The sequence below is a fragment of the Octopus bimaculoides genome, chromosome 7 (genome assembly GCF_046866305.1).
Source record: "Octopus bimaculoides isolate indiv1 chromosome 7, ASM4686630v1, whole genome shotgun sequence".
Taxonomy (NCBI): domain Eukaryota; kingdom Metazoa; phylum Mollusca; class Cephalopoda; order Octopoda; family Octopodidae; genus Octopus; species Octopus bimaculoides.
In genome coordinates, this window is record NC_142934.1 from 63,029,254 (window position 1) to 63,050,684 (window position 21,431).

General features: G+C 34.2%; 1 protein-coding gene across 2 annotated transcripts in view; it reads left to right on the forward strand.

Moving 5' to 3' along the window:
• Positions 1–21,431, forward strand: part of LOC106884520 (phospholipid-transporting ATPase ABCA1) — a 287,667-nt gene that overhangs the window by 112,123 nt on the left and 154,113 nt on the right. For both annotated transcript variants that reach the window (XM_052969717.2, XM_089355446.1), the window contains exons 7-12: positions 2,334–2,612; positions 4,737–4,820; positions 5,652–5,925; positions 7,285–7,427; positions 10,251–10,358; positions 14,824–15,033. In XM_052969717.2, coding sequence (XP_052825677.1) covers positions 2,334–2,612; positions 4,737–4,820; positions 5,652–5,925; positions 7,285–7,427; positions 10,251–10,358; positions 14,824–15,033 — 1,098 coding nt within the window. The remainder of the gene's footprint in view (positions 1–2,333; positions 2,613–4,736; positions 4,821–5,651; positions 5,926–7,284; positions 7,428–10,250; positions 10,359–14,823; positions 15,034–21,431) is intronic.

Consider the following 21,431-nt stretch of genomic DNA (forward strand, 5'->3'; position numbering starts at 1 on the left):
ATGTATTAAAACATAGTTTACATCACTGAGCTTGTGAAATATCAACAACAATTATGTTTTCTTCATATATCTGCTTAGAACATGTTTTATATCACTGTGCATATATTAAATAATATCAGCAATAATTATTTGGATCAATAAAGGATCAGTATTATTTTTTTCAGTTTATAATTCCAAATTGATAAAAAAAGAAACTATTAAAACAAATGTTTTTATAAACCAAGGCTGAAATTAAAACTTATCTTAGAATTCAGTAAAGACTGATGTTCAAATGAATAGTTCTAGTTTTATTGGATTTTAGATTTCAGTTGTAATATTTATTTAATCTTTTCTTTCTGTTTTCAAACTTACCAATTTGAAATTTCCAAAGTAACTGATAAAAAAAGACTAAAATTTCTCACCCCGTGAAATTTAAATTTTCAAGAATGTTAAGACAATATTTAGACAAGAGAAGCTATTGCATAGTTTTTGCTGAAATAGTCTTATTAGTAAAATAACATATCTATAACGATATAACTGAATAATAACAGTATTCTATCCAATGTACAAGGAATAATAAATGTTTTTCATTATGGAGTTGGGAGTAATTAACTTTTCAGAATAAGAATAGCAAGATAAAAGCTATAATTAAAGTATTGCAGTTTAATTATTATCATTGCAATTAGTATGCTCATAAAACATAATGTTTGTATATGGAAAATATTAATAGATTTATGAATAAGAAATATTGTAAAAAAGAAAAAAAATCTCAGCTTTCGAGTTCATTAATGCAATACTGAAGATAATTGCACACAGAGGATAGTGAATCAATTCAGACTGAGGCAAAGCAAGCCTAAAATGAGCATAATTCAATGGAATAAAACTGAACATTACTTATGATATGGAGCCAATTATCTGTGGTGATGCTTATATTTTGGCAAATGGAATCAGAAACTCAGTTTTATTTGTCTGTTAGTATCTGCTTATTGCACTGATTCCCACTGGAACAGCATTAATGTTACATTTTATAGTTTATAATAAAGCAACACAAAGCAATTGTATTTTCCCAAAAGTAAGTTTTCAAATTTGGTGCATGAAGTTAAAAGTTGTTTAGTGGAAAAAAGAAGAAATATAGAAATAAAATAGATAAATGATAATAAATAGTGAAGGCTTTACTATTTTACCAACATGAAACAGTGACTAATTCAATAGCAAAAGTTATCTTCTCTTGTAACTCTAAGACTTAATTTCTAATGTAGGGTCAATATTGGTTATACATTTGCACATGTATGTGTAGGCCTGTGTAAGATTTTTTTAGGAAGATTAGTAGTTGCCAATGCATGCAAGTCTCCCCTCTCCACATCACCCATGTTTATTCATAAGAAAGGCCACCAACTTGGACCAATACAGTTTGGCACCAGAGTTATTGCAGGTGTTGCAGCCAGAATGCAAAGAACTGGAACAGATACTGACAAGCATCTCATCTGACCCTTTAACAGTTCTGTCAATTTGCCACTGTAGATTGATAGTTTTATTTGTTTTATTGAGCCTGAAAAGATGAAAGGCGTAGTTGATCTTGACAAGATTTGAACTCAAGATGCAGTGAATTAGAACAAGTGCCACACATGTTCTTCCAATACCATAAAACTCTGCCTGTTTGCTGCCTTCAATTTCTAATAAAGACAATGTTTGTTAATTACTTCATAACCAGAAATTGTGCCAAGAACTGTAGAGAGAAGTAAACTCCTAGCAAATTAAGTCTGATTGAAATTTGATTCCCAGTGGTAACTATGTCACTCCATCTCATTTATGTTAGTAATATCACTGAGAAAGGCATGACAGTCCCTTATTCTTCACAAATTTAAGACCTTTACCTGAATGTACATCTACCCATCCTCTCCATCCAATATTCTTGGGAGGGTTATGAGAGTAGAGTTCTCAAGCTCTTCCTCCATAGGGTTCTATGAGAAGCAACCATCAATAGACTTTCTGGTTGAATTTTCAAGCATGACTAACTGAGACTGGTTATTATCCAACGTCTTGTTCTTAGTCTACTCCTAGGTCTCCTTCCAGTTGTGATTCTATCCCAAAGTTTCCATCATAAAAATAAAATCCAATTGTCTCGTTAATAAATTAAGAATTGTTCAATGATTTAACATATAAAGCAAGAAATAAAAGTGCAAGTGAAAGGTTTAAGGAAAAATTCCACTATAAATGATCAGAAACTATTTAATGAATTACTGATCCATCTATAAATGTGTATACCTGCAGAAACTTGACTCCAGAATGTTGTATGTTATTAAAAGATGACCAAATAAGTATATATATATTTTTTGTTTTTGTTTTACTTGTAGATTTCTGACAGAGAAGATATTGGAACAGTTAAATGGATGAATGATGTCCAGAATATTTTGACCCAAAGGGCTGGCATTCTACAAAATCCAAACAATGTCCAGATGATTTATAATTCCATTTGTAATGGAAGTATGTTAACAAGAGTATTAACTTTTCAAGATCCTTCAGCTGCAATTCAAGTTCAGAAAGAGTTATGTCAGAACCTTACTCAAAAGCAGGCATTAATGTTAGCTAAAGATTTTCAAGATAATTTCAGCTGGATAGCTTTTATCGAAGAAGTAAGTAAATTAAAATTAAACCAGAAAAATTTCATTTTTTTTTATTCATGAGGGAGATGAAAGTCTGTCTTGATGCATGAGATTATGAGGAAGATTCAGGTGATCTTAAAATAGAATTTATAAAATGTCTAAAAACCTATGCAGTAGTAATATTATGATTAGTGTGTGCAGACTCTTGATTTCCTCTCCCTATTTTCACAGGACACGATACTGATGCAAGAGAATTCCTCTAACCCATTACTTGTCCTGAGTATCCCATGGGATATACAAGACATATTTCTCTGGTGTTCATGCATCATATATGATACACATTCCCCAAATTTTTTTTTAATAACCGGAGTAACTTGGGACTTTTGGAAGGAAAGCTTTATATTACTCAGAATGTGCGAAACAAAGGCTAAGTAAAAATTGGAAAATTGCATAAACATTTAAGACAAACTTACAAAAATATTTTACACTGGGCAAATGATTAAGTCACTTTCTGATATTTGTCCAAAATTGCATGTGTGGAAGCTGAAGACACTACCAGTTACTACTGTTAGTATTTATTCTGTTTTTAGCACCACTTTGAACAACAGTTTTGGGGACATTGTGTTCGTTAGTGTTTAACTTTTAGCATTCAGGTTACTTTGTCAAATACAATGCTTATTTATTCTCATTGTTTTGAATTTATCATGCATTTTCTAGTAGCTTTGAAATTTTAATGATATGGTTTTGATTTTTAAAATTACACTATAGGGTGGGTGTGAGACGCTGGATCTGACCAGTTTGAATATAAAACAAGTAGAATATATGAACCAGATATAGACAGTTTAAAAAATAATTAAGGATTTTAGGACATTAACATTCCCTTTTCTGTACCTTGTACATTGAACTCTAAACTGTAATATAATGCATTGCTGGAACCAAAAGTTGGAACTGAAAAACTCAGAAGTGGATACCAGCAATGCTGGTGTGTGATTTATCTCCATTTTGTTCACACATAAGGAATATTTAAACCAATGACTAGAAATCTGGAGGGTATTTTATGATGACTAAACACTGTGATGTGCCTGACCAGAAAAAGTTTCACACAAATGGTATTTAAATATCATATAAAAATGGCATATTATTTACACACTTGCATATATATTGACATGAGTATGACATAAAACTGCATTTTGTGGTAAGGCTCCAGTATGGGAGTTCTGGAGTTGTGCTGAGTGTTGAGTCACCACTTCATTACTAATCCTCCTAGGTTTGTTGTGACTTGGGATGGTTGTACCTGTTAAACACTTTTCTATAGGCTAAATAGATTTCCCTAGGGTAGAAGGAGCTCCTCTTATTTTTGACAAAGCTTTCTGAGAGAAAGATACTCTGACAAAACTTGCAGTCAAAATAGTTACCAGTCGTCTTGCAATGCTTGTCACTGGATCGTATTATGGTGACTGAGACACGGGCAAAAGTGTTGTACTAGTTTTCATCACTTAAATCCAATGACATAAAATTGTCTAACTATCATTTCATTTCTTGATCTGTTTTGTATTTTATGAAATTCTATGGTGTGAAAAGTTATATCCATGCACGTGAAAGTAAATCTGATCAAACAGGCTGAATGTGAGATGGATATCATCTGACAAGACGAGACAGTCATCATCATCGTGTGTGTGTGTTTATATATATAAATGTGTGTGTGTGTGTGTGTGTGTGTGTATATATATATATATACATATATATATATATATATATGTATGTATGTTATGTTACGTTACTTCAGTCATGTAACCACATGTGCTTTTCTTGGACTATTTTTTTCCTTCTCCGGGCCTTTCATCTCTCCTCTTTCTGACAAAAAGCCATTCTTGAAACATTATACACCTCCTCTTTTTCCCATCTTATACTGAGTGTCAAGCTAATACATTCCATGTGTACATCCTTTTCACTTTTGTTGTTTTGTTATTTGTTATTTTGAATTTTCGATTTGTATATATGTATGTATATGTGTGTGTGTGTATGTGTGTGTAAGTGTGTATCTTTCTCTTCTGTGTTCTACCATCTTTAAAAATTACTATGTTGACAACAGCTTCTGTTTATTTGCTTATGAACGTGATTATGTTGAATATGGTGCACAATTTTGTATTTCAGTTTGAGAAATATGCGAAGCAAAATACTCATCAGACCTTAGACTTGAAAGGTTTGGTGCGGAATTTGGTCCTAGTAGAAGATTTTGTAAGTTGAATTTATCACTATTCAGCATTTAAAAAAATTTTCTTTTTCTGAATTTATAAAGAATTTATTTACATTTATATTAATTATCATTTTTTTTATAATATATATTTTACATTCTTAATTATTAAAATAAACTTCAGTATAACATCTTAATACAGTATCTGAGAAACCAGATTTTATTATTCATTCCATTCTCCCATGTACACAGCAAATAAATATTTAGAAAATTAGAAGAAAAAAGTACAAATTAAATTTCTGTTTTTATTATCTTTAAACATCTGAATGTTGCTGTTGGCTAAGTTAATTTGACAATGAACAACCACCTGGAAGGCTTATATTTTGTAGATGTGCCAACCCCATAACCAGAATATGTAACATATACCTGGTCTAGTTCTCTTCCTTGTAAATAGGTACAGTGATGGCTTAATGCTTGAAACTTTAAGCAGCAGAAGCATTGTAAATCTGATTATTGTTCTTTTTAATTTCCAGTAGTGAGTTCATAGTCTCTATTGGATGCTATTTGGAGAGCTGTGAGTTTTACTCTGCTGAATAGACAGTTTTCTTTTCTATAATCCAAAATGCTTGGGGAAACAGAAATGCATGCACATGCACGCACACACACGTGCGTGCACGCATGCGCTCGCCATCTTTATATGTTTATGAGTAAATAAAAGTATGATAATGGTATGAGTGGGTTTAAACTTACTGTTGTGTCCTTGTTATCTATTACTATTTTACATATTCTTAATTTTAAATTCTTTGAGATAAACCATTTCATTTCAGATGAAATAAAGTTTAATTGCATCATACCATTCTATTTTTCTTTCTCAGTGGAAGAGTATTCAGAAGATGGAATATTTGGGAAAAGTTTTTACCAACTGGAATGACATAAGTGATCAGATAAGGAATTTTAATCCACAGTCTTTTACAAATGGTTCTGTTAATTCTACTGCTATTCTTAACAGCATTAGTAACATATTCTGTGGTCGAAATACCACTTTAGAGTTTTCTGGCTACCAGCAGTCAAAAATTGCCCAAAGGTTGCAGGATTACAGGAGCCGGCCATCTGTGGAAAAGAATTTAGATGATCTGGATGATACAGTATGTAAGTAAAGTAACATTACTGTGCTATGACATTCTTATTAGAGAAACATTTTTACTTCTATGTTTTTTTTTCATTAATTTTTTTTATAGAAATATTATGTTGATTAAATAGGAAAGGATTCATAGAAACAATAGAATAATTGGACATAATTGCTTCACATTATGTAGTCTTGTCCTCCTACATATATTCAATTTTGTTGAGCATATTTCATCATCATCATTATTATTTAGCAAGGGCATCCAGCTGTAGAAACTCTGCCAAATTAGATTGGAGCCTGGTGTTGCCATCCGGTTTCACCAGTCCTCAGTCAAATCGTCCAACCCATGCTAGCATGGAAGGCGGACGTTAAACGATGATGATGATCCTTATTCCATTCTGATTTGGGTGGGGCCAATATTTAGATTTTTACATCAGTTCTGAAATCAAATCTTACCAAGGTTGTTTTTACTCTTGATCCATTTTAATGCTATAAGATATGTACCAGTTGCAAAGTGGAATCTTTTCAGTCCATTGCCAATAAAGGTTTTCCTTTTCAGTTTGTTGAAAAAATCATTATTGACTCAGAATCTTTTGCATTATTAAGGGTTTTAAGTATCTTACCTATAAAAATATGAAACATAATTATACTGGAGGAAAAGCAATATGTGCACACACACACACACACACACTTTTATGTATACATATTGATTTATTAAATCTAATCTGTTTTAAAACATGTAATAATTACTTGTGAAAATATTCTTGTATCGTTAAAAGACTTTTTTCAAAATTGAACTAAACAAAAGAATTGATACACATTTTAATTTGCTGTTATAATTTACAGTTTTGTATTGTGCAAACTATAAGAAACATTTCTGTTATTGCAAAAGAGAAGTAAGTCATGAAGATAGTGAAAATAATATGATTATAGAATAGATGTTTTTATTGTATTTTGTTTGGTATTCAGACTAAATACTATAAAGCATTTGGTCTACCATTTTATTTTTCACCATTTTGACCTCTTACATTTTCATAATTACAATTAATCATTCTGAAATTAAATCTGTGTAGAGAAGAACTTTCTCTCCTTATGCCCAAGACTTGAGTCAAGTCTGTTGTGAATTAGTCATGGCCTGGCCAATAATGGCCAAAACCAATCTAAATTATCTAAGTTATACTCTCTCTCCTTTAAAACTTTGATTAATAATAATTTTATTTGACTGTACTTAGCAAAAGAAATAATTATTACAAACAAGAAGCTTTTATTGGATATAAGTACAAATCTATAGAAGTTTCAAAATTTTCTCTAAAATTTGTCTTAATTAGTTGAAAATTTATTTGATTTGAAAATGTTCATCTCAATGTATAATTATATTTCAGCTGATTTCTATAAAGATGTTATGAAATCTCTTGAGAATAATCCCTTAACTCGCTTTTTATGGAAAAATGTGATAAAATCTGTCATGTTAGGGGTAATACCCTATGCTCCTGATGCTCCCATTGTCAAGAAGATTATAAAGAAGGCAAGTATTATCTCTTGGGTTTCTAAATATGAAAGAGCTAATGAATTTTTCTTTTAATTTTTTAAATAAATAGTTGTTTGTGAATTTATCACATTTATGATTTCCTGGAAATCAATCAAACAGTTCCAAAAGAATGACTTATAGTTTAAGGTCTAAATGTCAATAAAGCAACAATTAACGTATTAACTAATAACAAAAACCACATCATAATGGAAGAGTCGTGCATGTAATGGTACCCAAAATATACTGTGAGACCTCTAGAAGATTAACAATGAATCTGGATTTGCAATGTACTAGATGTGACTATTCCATGTTGTTGGCACCATTATTGTTTTTATGTCATGCAATCTTTATTTGATTCTTTACAAAGGTTTCACTTTTTTCTACATGTTTCTTCAGATTCTTGATTTGAAATATTAGAATGTTGTGTGACATGTGTATTTTCAGTAAAAACAGAGATTGAAAATAAATCCAATTATTATTAAGTTACCGTAATCCTTTCCTTCAGAAGATTCTTCTTAACTGTTTTTGTACTATATTTCTGCTAAAATACAATGTCTTTTTTTTTTTTTTTTTGTTAATTTTGAAAATAATGAAGAATTTAATAAAATAACTTTATCATTTCTAAAATGGTGTTTGAAACTTAAATTAACATGAAATATCAATGAAAATTTTAATTTTGATCACTTTAAATAGTAAGTTTGTATCTTAAAACCAGGGATAGTTTCAGATGGATTGGTATCAAAATAAAACAAATCAATATAATTGAAACTTTATGACTCTCATAACATTGTGAAAATTTATAAACATTTTGATTAATGCAAACAGGAAAGACACGTTATTTTTATCTTTGAATAGAATGTTTCTTTTCTTAATTTGGTCAAAAAGAAAAAATCTCTGAATATATATGAATAATTATGTGAGAAGTGGACTTTTGACATAAAGTGTAACATATAAATATTTTCTAAGGAATATATTTATGTGTTGATTTAAGAAACTTAGATAAGAAAATTGAAAAATGTTTATATAGATAAGCTTGTACATCTGATCAGTTTGTATGGTTGATTTTCTTTTACATTCATTAATAGTAAACTGAGCAAAAAATGAAACAGTGTGTTTTTTAGAGTATAGAAAGTTCAAGAAAAATAATGTTACGTTTTTGTCTATACACGGTTATACTAGATGTCTGAGATGTTTTCAATGGGATTGAACCTAGAATCACATGATTGTGAAACAAACTTCTTTACCAAATGGCCATGATTTCAGCCATGTTACATACAAGTCATATGTAATGTATATTGAATATGTAAAGTGGTGAGCTGACAGAACTGTTAGCACACCAGGCAAAATGCTTAGCAGCATTTCGTCTACCTATATGTTCTGTGTTCAAAATCCACTGAGGTTAACTTTGCCTTCTATTCTTTCATGGTCAATAAAATAAGTACCAGTTGGGCACTGGGGTTATGTAACTGACTCACCTATTCCCTCAAAATTGTTAGCCTTGTGCCAAATTTTGGAACCAATATATGGAGAATGTCTGTCATCTTTACTGGAGATGTGGTTCATGTTCCACAAACAGCTTTTGACTTTTCTATCCTCCGAGGTTTCTTAACCCATTATTTACATTCTGTTATTTAGAGCTTTATCTGCTTCGAGTTTCACTGTTCCAAAAAGAATTATTTCACATCTCTCAAAATTTATAATTTCTTATGATGTAAACAATAAAAACCCTCTTCGGTCATGAATGACCATGAGATTGCACCTAGAAAGTTCTCCACCAAGGCACAAGTCTGGGCAAGGTTGTTTATGGAAGGCCAGCAGTCACCCATGCATACCAGTCTCTCTTTTCCATGCTACTGATGTTATCCAAGGGAAAGACAAAGGCCAATATAGTTTGGCACCAGTGATGTTGCAACTCATTTCTACAGCTGAGTGAACTAGAACAACGTGAAATAAAGTATCTTGCTCAAGAACACAACTTACAGCCTGGTCCAGAAATTGAATTCACTACCTCATGATTGTGAGCCCAACACTCTAACCACTGTGCCATACACCTTTACATGTGTGTGTGTGTGTGTGTGTGTGTGTGTGTGTAATAATAATTTGTCACATGGAATCAGTTGTCTGGCTAATGAGGAGAATGAGAGATAAAAGTGGGATATTCACTCTTTACTGTCCATATGCCTTTGATAAAAGAAGTTTTGCAAAGTAAACAGAACAGAGCTACAAATTAAATCTGAGTATTTGATTTTCTGAGAACTAATTCACTGACATGATTTAGAAATATATTGAAAGGTGTGGCTGTGTGGTAAGAAGTTTACTTCTCAACCACATGTTTCCAGATTCAGTCCCACTGTGTGGTGCCTTGGGCAAGTGTCTTCTGCTATAGCCTCAGGCCAACCAAGGTCTTGTGAGTGGATTTGGTAGACGGAAACTGAAAGAAGCCCATCATATATCTGTGTGTGTATCTTTGTGTCTATGTTTCTCTCCCACTGGTGTTGGTGTGTCTAAGTCCCCATAACCAAGCAGTTCAGCAAAAGATACCAATAGAATAGGTACCAGTCTTAAAAAGAGATTAAGTACTGGGGTTGATTAGCTCAATTAAATTCTTCAAGGCGGTGCCCATCATGGCTGCAGTCTAATGACTGAAACTTGTAAAAGATAAAAGATCAAGATATTAGGTGGTTGGCTACAGTACAAGATATACATTGGTATAATCAAAAATCATTTTCAAAATATACATTTTGTTACAATTATATCAATATTTTTAGTGCATGAAATTGTAAAATATTTTAAAAGAATAAATGATCTTTAAACTTTCAGGCAAGTGAAGGCTTTGAAAATATAAGAAACATTTTCAGCGAACTGGTTGAAATTGCAAATAATCCTGATAATATTATTAAGAATTTGCGGAACCTCAGTAAGATACTGGTAAGTGGATTTTACAATAAGCATATATGTTTATGGTTTATTTTATACTGTCAACATATAAGGCAATACTAGCTGAATAAAAATGTATTCTAAGTTAATAGTGGAAAGTGCCCATTTTAGAAATCATCATCATCATCATCGTTTAATGTCCACTTTCCATGCTGGCATAGGTTGGACGGTTTGACTGAGGACTGGTGGACCAGATGGCTGCACCAGGCTCCAATCTGATCTGACAGAGTTTCTACAGCTGGATGCCCTTCCTAACGCCAACCACTCCGAGAGTGTAGTGGGTGCTTTTATGTGCCAGTCAGGTGGTACTGGCAACAGCCACACTCAAATGGTGTTTTTTATGTGCCACCTGCACAGGAGCCAGTACAGCAGCACTGGCAACGACCTCGCTCGAATGTTGTTTTTCACATGCCACCGGCACAAGTGCCAGTAAGGCGACACTGGTAACGGTCACGCTCGAGTGGTGCTTTTTACATGCCACCGGCACAGGAAAACAAAAGAAAATAAAGAAGGATATGAGGATGTGTAGCCTCAGAGATGAGATGATATACTTTGGAGATGAATGAAAATGTATTGTATTGCAGATGGTCTGGCCTAACTCATGTCTGCATAATCAAAAGGACTGTTGAAACAATACTGAAGATGACAGATGCTTAGAGAATCATACTGAGTGATTATATCTATCTATGTACCTATCTATCTATCTATCTATCTGCCTATATATATGTGTGTGTGTATATATATATATATATATATATATATGTATATATATATATGTATAAGTATATATATCTTTATATATGTATATATATTGGACACAGAATGTGTGTCATTAGTCAGCTGGAAGAGATGTCTTCCTGGGGCTATAAACGTCAGTAACACAGTCCGGTATAGGACACCACACTTGGTTGGCAATTATACATCTTTATATATATATATATATATATATATATATATATATATATATATATATATCTTTATATATGTGTGTATATATATATGTATGTATGTATAGATAGATAGATAGATAGATAGATAGACAGACAGACAGACAGGCATTTAGTGTTGACTGTTGGGAAAAAGAGTACCCAATATCTTAGTAGAAATTAATGATTTATATTTTTTTTGTTTTGATCAAATCAGTATCTTACTATTCTGAATTTTTCCAGTGGGTGCACAAGGTTTCAGGTGAATCATCACTTGCACTATAACTTGCCTGAAGAACCTGCACATATACTAGTGAAACTCAATGTAGTAAGAGACTGACTTGACCAAAATATAATATATATATATATGTATTATGTATGTATTATGTATGTGTGTGTGTGTGTGTGTGTGTGTGTGTGTGTGTGTGTGTGTGTGTGTGTGTGTGTGTGTATGTATGTACGTATATATATATATTTGTATGTATGTATGTGTAACCTCCATCAAAAATCTTGTCATAACTTGCCTGACTTTTCTGAACATTCAGGTGAAACAGAATAACAAGCGACTGACTTAATTGTATTTGTGTATGTGTGTTGTGAGGAGACCATATATAACTAATAATGCTTTCCCTTTTGTAAAAAATTGGCAAGTTAATTAATGCATGAAGAAATACTTCAGTAAGAAATAACTTCCAGAAGCCAGAAAATGTAGAGAAGAAGGATGGCATATGTAAAACCAGTGTTATTTCTAGAGTAATACAATATCTGTGGGGAGTGGTATTTGAGCACGATTTCTATAAAAACTCATGTTATTAAAAGAGAAAAGACTATTGTAATATTAACAATAATAAAAGCAACATAAATTATTATGCAAAATAAATCAAGCAAAAACAGTGCAGCACAAACAAAATACATTATAGTATATTGTTTTTGACCTTGATTCCAATTTTATCCAAGTTTGTCCTTTGCATTTTTGTACTTGATAGAAATAAGTATCAGTTATATATTAAAGGAGATTGATGGGATGTAGTCATTATTCCCACCAAATTCAATGATTTGCTTTGTGTCTAACTAACAAAAATCAATAATTACTCAAAAGGAATCATTAATAAGAGAAAATACGGAAAAGTCAGGACATGATATTGAGGGCAATGTGTATATATCAACAAGAACAATATCCCTGTGAAGTAAAGGGCATCTTTTAGTATGTCAGCATGCTGTAACATATATGGAAATAGCATTTTTTATAGAGCTTTCATTGGAAGCTTGTTTATAGCTAGTTTTGGGGTATGACTTCAAACTGCATCCAGTAGTGGTGCCCTGGTTTGGAAGTTTCTGGGTTTTGTGGAGTGTGGAACCACCTCTTAGCCATGATTGTTTCTCTGATCCAGAGAAGTAGCCTCTGTCTGGGTCCCAGCTTTAGGTTAATTAACATGTAGTAGCAAGTGGGTGGGTCAGAGGCCAGTTTCTTCAGCTCAGTACAGCAACTTGCCTAAAGAAAAAATGTTGATGTAAGAACCTATGACCTGAGGACCTCACTGTCACAGTCCCAGCTCTCTAGGCCATGGCAATTGAACTCTGAATGTAAGAGATGGGACAGTACTGCACACTCTGCACTCCACAAAAATTTCCATTGCTCTGGCCTGAGAATATGTCCACGTCCATAACCTCCCTCCTCTCCTTCTCAAGTCCTGTTCCATAATTACTCAGGGTTAATATTTCAAATGGGGCTAAGGCAGTGAGCTGGCAGAATCATTACCACACCTGAAAAAATGCTTATTGGCATTTCTTCTGACTTTATAGGGTCAGTTTTGCCTTTCATCCTTTCGGAATCAATAGAATAAGTACCAGTTGCACACTGGGGTTGATGTAATCAACTTACCTCCTCCCCTGACATTGCTGGCTTTGTGCCAAAATTTGAAACCAATATTTCAACTGGAGCTGAAGAAGCATTTGAGTTATTGAAATGTAATTTTGATCATGTGATAACCTATGCAGAAATATTATTGATGTGGGAAGTCTTTATGATATGCATAGGAATTTAAGTAACTTGAAGTGGAAGTTATGGAAAGTGCTGGATGCTATAATTTTAATTGTTAAATGTCACCAGATTAAATCCATTGTCCACCAGTTATATGATATTAGACTTAGACATACATCTGTCACTAAACCTAGGACTTATAGAACCAGAGCCTAACCTGGTTTCTGTGGCATATACGACACTGCATGGTTAACTTCCCAACTGTTGATGAAACTCATTACTATCTGAATGAACTAGAGCATTGTGAAATGAGTTGTTTTACTCAAGAATACAATGCACTATCCTGTCATCGTCATCATTTAACATCTGTTTTTGATGCTGGCATGGGCTTGACAGTTTGACAGGAGCTGGCCAGCTGAAGAGCTGCTCAGGCTCCATGTTTGTTTTGGCATGGTTTCTATGGCTAGATGCCCTTCTTAATACCAACCACTTTACAGAGTGTACTGAGAGCTTTTACGTAACACCAGCATGAGTGCTTTTATGTAACACTGGCACAGGTGCTGTTTATGTGGCACTAGCATCCTTGAACCCACAAGATTAGGATTGTTCAGCTGAAGAGAGAAATCAAAGCCATAATCTTACAATCATTAGTACAGTACCCTAACCAGTAGGCTACATATCTTTGTGATATGATTTGATGCAAATTCTTGATGAGTTCCTAAATAGATGAAGTAGAGGACTGCATTGAATTTCATACATAAGTAGAACCCTAATATTAGGTAGGAAAAAAAATGAGATTGTGATCATGATCATCATCATTTAATGTCTGTTGTCCATGATGGCATGGATTGGATGTTTTGACCAGAACTGGCTAGCTGGAGAGCTGCACCAGGTTCCAGTCCGATTTGGCTTGGTTTCTATGGCTGGATGCACTCTTCCTAATGCCAACCACTTTACTGTGTGTGCTTGGTGCTTTTACATGGCACCACATGAGCACTTTGACACGACACCAGCATGAGTGCTCTTTTTACATGGCACCAGCACAGGACTCTTGCAGGCCAATCCTCTTCACCATGGAGAATGGCTTTAACACTTCTGCTGTGGAGTACAGGTGTTCTTGAGTAAGCATGGGGTCTTCATTGAACTACAAACCTAAAAATTGTGAGTTCATTACTACTGCAAGTATGTCAATGCATTGTGTCTCTACACTTTGATTATTTTATTTTTGTTTAATTAACTGTTTAGAATATATAAGAGATCCTCTGGAAATCTTATCTTTGACAGATGGCCATTGTACAAAATCCACAACTAAATGTCAGTTTTATGAATTACATGTTTTATGAGAAGAAAATTGTTAGAAAAACATACTCAGAAAGACATAATGTAACGGAAAATTACACACTTATTAAATATTTGTTGAACTCGAAGTGACATGACTAATAATATTAAAATATTTAATGAAACTTATAATGTTATCAATGAATATTAGAAGTAATTTCATGAGTTCATACTTAAATATATTATATTTTCCTTTCTATCTTCATTTCAGACTTTACTTTGCTCTTCTGACAATCAGCAAATAAATTCATCTCCATTCCTTCAAAGAGATTTCATTGATTCTCTTAGTTTGTGCCAAAGTAACGTAACCAAATTTTTTATGATGACAAAAGAAAATAAAGAAAATATTTCAAGGTATACTTGGGAAAAAGCTCTGAACAATACATTTTATCTTGTGAAGATTTTGGACCAGTATTCTAAGGTAGTTATCATCTTTATAATATTGTTTATTTGTTTGTGTAGTCCATAAATTTTTTTCTAAAACAAAACAACAGAAAGGTTTTTATTATTGTAGTCTTAAAAACAAGCCCTTTTGTTTTACATTACCTCCTGTACATTTCTGGATCCTGGAACTCTCAAAACAAGAATTTTGATATGTTATCAGCAAAGAGAAGTAATTTCCCCTACAAAAAAGTGACTATAGGAAATTGTGCATGGGAATGTAAAAATTTTGAGTGCTCAAAGTAGATGGAACCTGTGGAGAAAAACAAGGATCAAAGTGGTGAAGACTGGTCCCAAGATACTGAACCTCATAAAAGGAATGACTAGGAACAAAAATTATTGGCAATGTGCAGTGCTGCGGAAGACTTGTTCTCCTTTCCAAGTGTTGCACACAGAGCACTAAAATGTGGAGTAGTGATGGTGGCTCAGATGCCCTTGCTGAACTAATCCTCTATCCACATCACCTCTGCAACACCTTCCTGCCTTTCTTTCACTGACCCTCTCCCTCAGCTTTACCACTGTCTCAATACCATCTCATCTTTCTCTCTTTCTTTCTCTCTCTTTCTGTCTTCCACACTACTTCTACAACACCGACAGCTCCCACGTCATTCTTTCTCTAACCTTCTGCCCTTAGTTTCTCTATCTCCTCAACACTCTCTCACCAGTCTCTATCCTACACCTCTTTTACCATCACTGCACCTGCTCACATTCATCTATATAACATAGAATAGCCCTGGACCTCTGCACTTCCCCTGCCTATCATCCTTAACACACATAATCCTTTATTTTGTTGGCAACACTGGGTACTTTTCCAGACGTAACTGAATGTGATATTATCCCATGTCAACATAAAAGAAAGGCTATGAAATGATTATGGTGGTGGTGATAGTAGCAGTGGTAGTGGTTGTTATTATTGTTGCTGTTACATTATCTGGAAATAGCTGTTATTATTGTTGCTGTTACATTATCTGGAAGTGGTTGTTTCTTAAAATATTGAAAAATATAATTTCCTGTGATTCTTATTTCTTAAATAGAAAATTTTAAAAAACTAATTGCTTTTTTACTTTTTATATGATTTTTTTTTTTTTTTTTATCAATTTGGACATGCATCCCCTCTATAGTTTTTGTTGACAGGAATATAATATGCCATTTCAGAATTTTGAAAGTTAGATTCTGTATCATTTACTACACAATTTGAATCTGTCTGTAAAGCCTTCCACATCATTTAAACTATAATATTCTTAGAATTTCACAAATTTTGAAGTTGTTTAAGATCTCTTTCTTGTTCCGGTAGATTTATTTCTTGTACATTGCCAGTACACTGACTTAGTTTCACTTCAGTATTAGATAATCACAGCTGGCAGAATCGTTAACATGCAAGGCAAAATGCTTAGCAGTGTTTCATCCACTGGTACATTCATCATCATCATCATCATCATCATCATCGCTGTTTAACGTCCACTTTCTATGCTGGCATGGGTTGGACAGTTTGACTCAAGACTGGCAAGCCAGAAGGCTGCACCAGGCTCCAGTCTGATCTGGCAAGGTTTCTACAGCTGGATGCCCTTCCTAACACCAACCACTCTGAGAGTGTAGTGGATGCTTTTTGCATGCCACCGGCATGAAGGCCAGTCAGGTGTTACTGGTATTGACCACACTTGAATGGTACATTTTACATGCCACCGGCACAGGACCAGTCAAGCAACACTGGCATCGACCATACTCAAATAGTGCTTTTTTATGTGCTACCGACACAGGACCAGTCAGGCGGCACTGGCATCAACCACGCTCGAATGGTGCATTTTATGTGCCAGTCAGGCGATATTGGTATCAGCCACGACAGTGACTTCACTTGAGTCAACAGGTCTTCACAAGCACAGTTTATTGCCCTATGATTGAAGGATACTCTTAAATGGGCTGGTTATGCTGCACTGACGTAGGCCACGGTTATAGTCTTCCTTGGCTTCCTGAGTCTTCTCAAGCACAGCATATCTCCAGAGGTCTTGGTTACTAGTCATTTCCTTGGTGAAGCCTAATGTTCGAAGGTCATTCTTCACCACCTCATCTCATGTCTTCCTAGGTCTACTTCTTCCACAGGTTCCCTCTACTGCGAGAGTGTGACACTTTTACACACAGCTGTCCTCTTCCATGCACAACACATGACCATACCAGTGCTGTCATCTCTCATGCACACCACATCTGATGCTTCTTACGTCCAACTTCTCTCAGGGTGCTTACACTCTGTCATGTATGCTCACTGAGATTACAATTCCAGCAGAGCATACTAGCTTCATTTCTTTCAAGCTTATGCATGTTCTCAACTGTCATGGCCCATATTTCACTACCGTGTAGTATGGCTGTTCGCACACATACATCATACAGTCTACTTTTCACTCTGAGTGAGAGGCCCTTTGTCACCAGCAGAGGTAGGAGCTCTCTGAACTTTGCCCAAGTTATTCTTATTCTAGCAGCTACACTCTCAGTGCATCCACCCTCACTACTGACCTGGTCACCCAGGAAACAGAAGCTATCAACTACTTCTAGTTTTTACCCATGGCATTTGACACAAGCTATTTTCTGCACATTTTCAGTGTCTATTGCCACTGAGCATTTGCCACACACAAAAACTATCTTCCCAGTTAACCTTCCTTTGATATTGCTGCACCCCTTATGTCTCCATTCTGAGTTGAAATTCTGCTGAGGTTACTTTTTATCCTATCAGGGTTGATAAAATAAGTATCAGTTGAGCATTGGTGTTGATGTTATCCACTTATTCTTTACCCTAAAATTGCTGCCTTTGTGCCAAAATTTAAAACCAATGTTAGATAATCATATGCACAACAACATCATGTACAATTAATTTATAGACATGGTGTAATGTAACTGACACCTGTGCCATGTTAAATGATTGGCACTTGTGTTGGTGGCATGTAAAAAACACTCACTACACTCTTGGAATGGTTGGCATTAGGAAGGGCATCCAACCATAGAAATCTAGCCAAATCAGACTGGTACCTAGTGCAACTCCCTGGATTACCAGTTCTCATTTAAACTGTCCAACCCATGCCAGCATGGTAAACGGACAGTAAATGATGATGATGTAATTCAAAATCACTTAATATATTTAATAAATACTATGTACTATGAATGTATGGTCTTTACACTAAATCTTTCTTGGAGCAGTTGAGAAAAAAGATGAGAAAAAAATCATGGTTGGAAAGGATTTATTTTAATCAATGAAATTATAAAAATTAAAAGAAATACTTTTCTAGGAAGACTGAGGAATGTTCTACATATGAAGTCATTACAAATTGATTGTTAATATAATTATTAATTAATTAATTGATTAGTTAGCAGAAACTGGCAGATGCCAGACTAAATGCCTTGTGGTACTTAAATTTATCCCTCTATACTCTGAGCTCAAATCCTGCTGAAGTTTCTTCTTTGACTTTTATCCGTTTAGGGTTAATAAGTACTGATAATATGCAGGGCTTGATCGAATTTTTCTCCTGCTTTTCAACTACATGGTCTCAGATTTGCTCCCACTGTGTGGCACCTTGGGCAAGCATATTAGCACCAAGCTAATCAAAGCCTTGTGAGTGGATTTGATTGATAGAAATTACAAGCAGCTGTTGTGTGTGTTTGTGTGTGTGCACGCACGTGCGTGCATGTGTTTGTATCCTTCTCTTGACATTGCATCAAACTAGCAGTGCTGTTTGTTTCTGGTATTTTGCCAAGAATATATCGCATCATGAGGAAATATTTATTACCTTACTTGGAAACAAGTGAGACTTGACAACTGGAAGGGTATTCAGCCATTGAAAACTGCCTCAAACAAACTCCATCTGATCCAAGGAAGGATGGAAAAAGTGGATGTTAAATGATGATGATGATGCCCAGCTAAAAGAAATCAATATGATTACTTACAAACAAATATCTAGCACGAAAAATGTTGCATATAGGAAAACAATAATGGAGTTTGTATGTAACATCACAACTCATATTTAACTTAGATACGGGACACTGAATATTTTTTATATGATCTATATTCTCTAACATTCTATATCTTAGGTTTAGTTGATAGCTTCTTTATAATGTTTTAACTTTAATTTCTAAAATGTGACTGATATAAATAAAAAAAAATTATAGGTGCAGGCTTGGCTGTGTGGCAAGATGTTTTGTTATGTCTCAAGCTACTGCTATCTAGCACCTTCGGATAATCTCTACTCAACTGCTACTCAACAGCTCTACCCAACAGTCACTCAATTCCTCTAACACGGCTAGACTACCTCTATTTATATGTCTTGCACGATCCTACTTCTTTGCTTGGGGGCGTCAACACAACATGTTTACAACTGAGTTCAGTCCCACTGCATGACACTGAGGGCAATTGTTTACTACTATAACCCTGGACTGACCAAAGCCTTGTGAGTGGATTTGGTAGATGGAAACTAAAAGAGGCCTGTCTCATATATATATATATATATATATATATATATATATATATAAACATGGAAGAAGTGATGCACATAAACACAGTTAGGTTTGACATATATATGCATATATATGCATTGTATATACGAATATGTTTACATAGAGGATAAAAAATATAGAATACTAAGAAGAGAATACATAATTTCTTAACTCAGCAACTGTTTCAGGAAGCTTGGAGTTATGCAATAATTTTAATGTTCATAATTTGCCAATGGAATGTGCAAAAAGTAACATTCACATGAAGATTTTACAAGTCCAACCATTTGTTATGCTTTGTCTGCAGAGTGGTTGGTGTTAGGAAGAGAATCCAGCCATGAAATCCCTGCCAAAGCAGACACAGTAGCCTGGAATAGTTTTTCTGTCTGGTTGACTGCTGTCACCTGTCCTACCCATGCATGGAAGATGGATGTTAAATGGTGATGATGATGATGATATATAGACAAGCGTAGCTTTTTCTATGTGTGTGTGTGGGGGGGGGGGCACTGTGTGGCAAGAAGCTTGCTTCCCAACCACATGGTTCTGGGTTCAGTCCTACTGCATGACACCTTGGGCAAGTGTCTTCTACTTTAGCCTCAGCTGACTAAAATTTTATAGGCACAAGAGTGGTTGTGTGGTAAGTAGCTTGCTTACCAACCACATGGTTTCAGGTTCAGTCCCACTGAAGTGTCTTCTACTATAGCCACGGGCTAACCAAAGCCTTGTGAGTGGATTTGATGGACAGAAAGCTGAAAGAAGCCTGTCGAATATATATTTGTATATATATATGTATGTGTGTCTATATGTTTGTGTGTCTGTATTTGTCCCTCCCAACATCACTTGACAACCGATGCTAGTGCCTTTATGTCCCCTTAACTTAGCAGTTCGGCAATAGAAACCAATAGAATAAGTACTAGGTTTACAAAGAATAAATCCTGAGGTCGATTTGCTCGACTAAAAGCAGTGCTCCAACATGGCCACAGTCAAGTGACTGAAACAGCTAAAAGAATATATATGTATGTATGTATGTATGCATTATCTGCATCACTACCTCCATATCAACTCATCCTAGATTTCTTTTATAGACACTCTTGATGCCATGAACCAAGTCCTGGATGGAGAATTCAGAGTTTAATCTAAATTCATTTGAGCACAATACTCCATATTTTCTATACTGAGAATAGCTAACCCCCACCTATTGTCTGTATGTGTGTGTGTGTGTGTTTATATTTGTCTTCCACCACAGGTTCACAGCTGGCATTTGTTTCTTTATGGTCCAATATCTTAGCAGTTCAGCAAAAGAGACTGATAGAATAAGTACCAGGCTTTAAAAAATAAACGCTAGGGTTGATCCATTTGGCTAATCTTTTCAAGGCAGTGCTCCAGCATGGCAACAGTCCATGTAAAGCAAGTAAAGGCTAAAGATAGAATATTGCAATTGATCTAGTTTTGGTAAAGAAGAAAAGTATCTACAAGCAAAGGCAATTCTTTACCAAATTTTCTGGAATGCTGCTTGATAAAGAAAATGTATTTTATATTTTTACTGTTCCATAAAGCCTGAAAAATTAAGATATATTATTATCATTATCACCTTATCAGGTTTTTAGTAATAATTTATTTATCAAAAATAAGAAAATAAATAATTTGAAATTAGAACAAAAAGGATATTTTAAACTGTTTTAGCAGTAATTTATTTATTTACGTATTTATTTGTTTGTTTATTAATTTATAATACAAAGCAAACATTTCAGAAATTGCTTGCCTTTATCATCTACAAATATAAAAAGAAAGTTGTTATTGGTTATTATTTTAAGTATGAAACCTCATGAATTATTGTTGCAATTATATAGGTGTTTAAGAAGCTAGATTATTGATCATATATTTTTAAACTTTGTAATCGCCATTCTT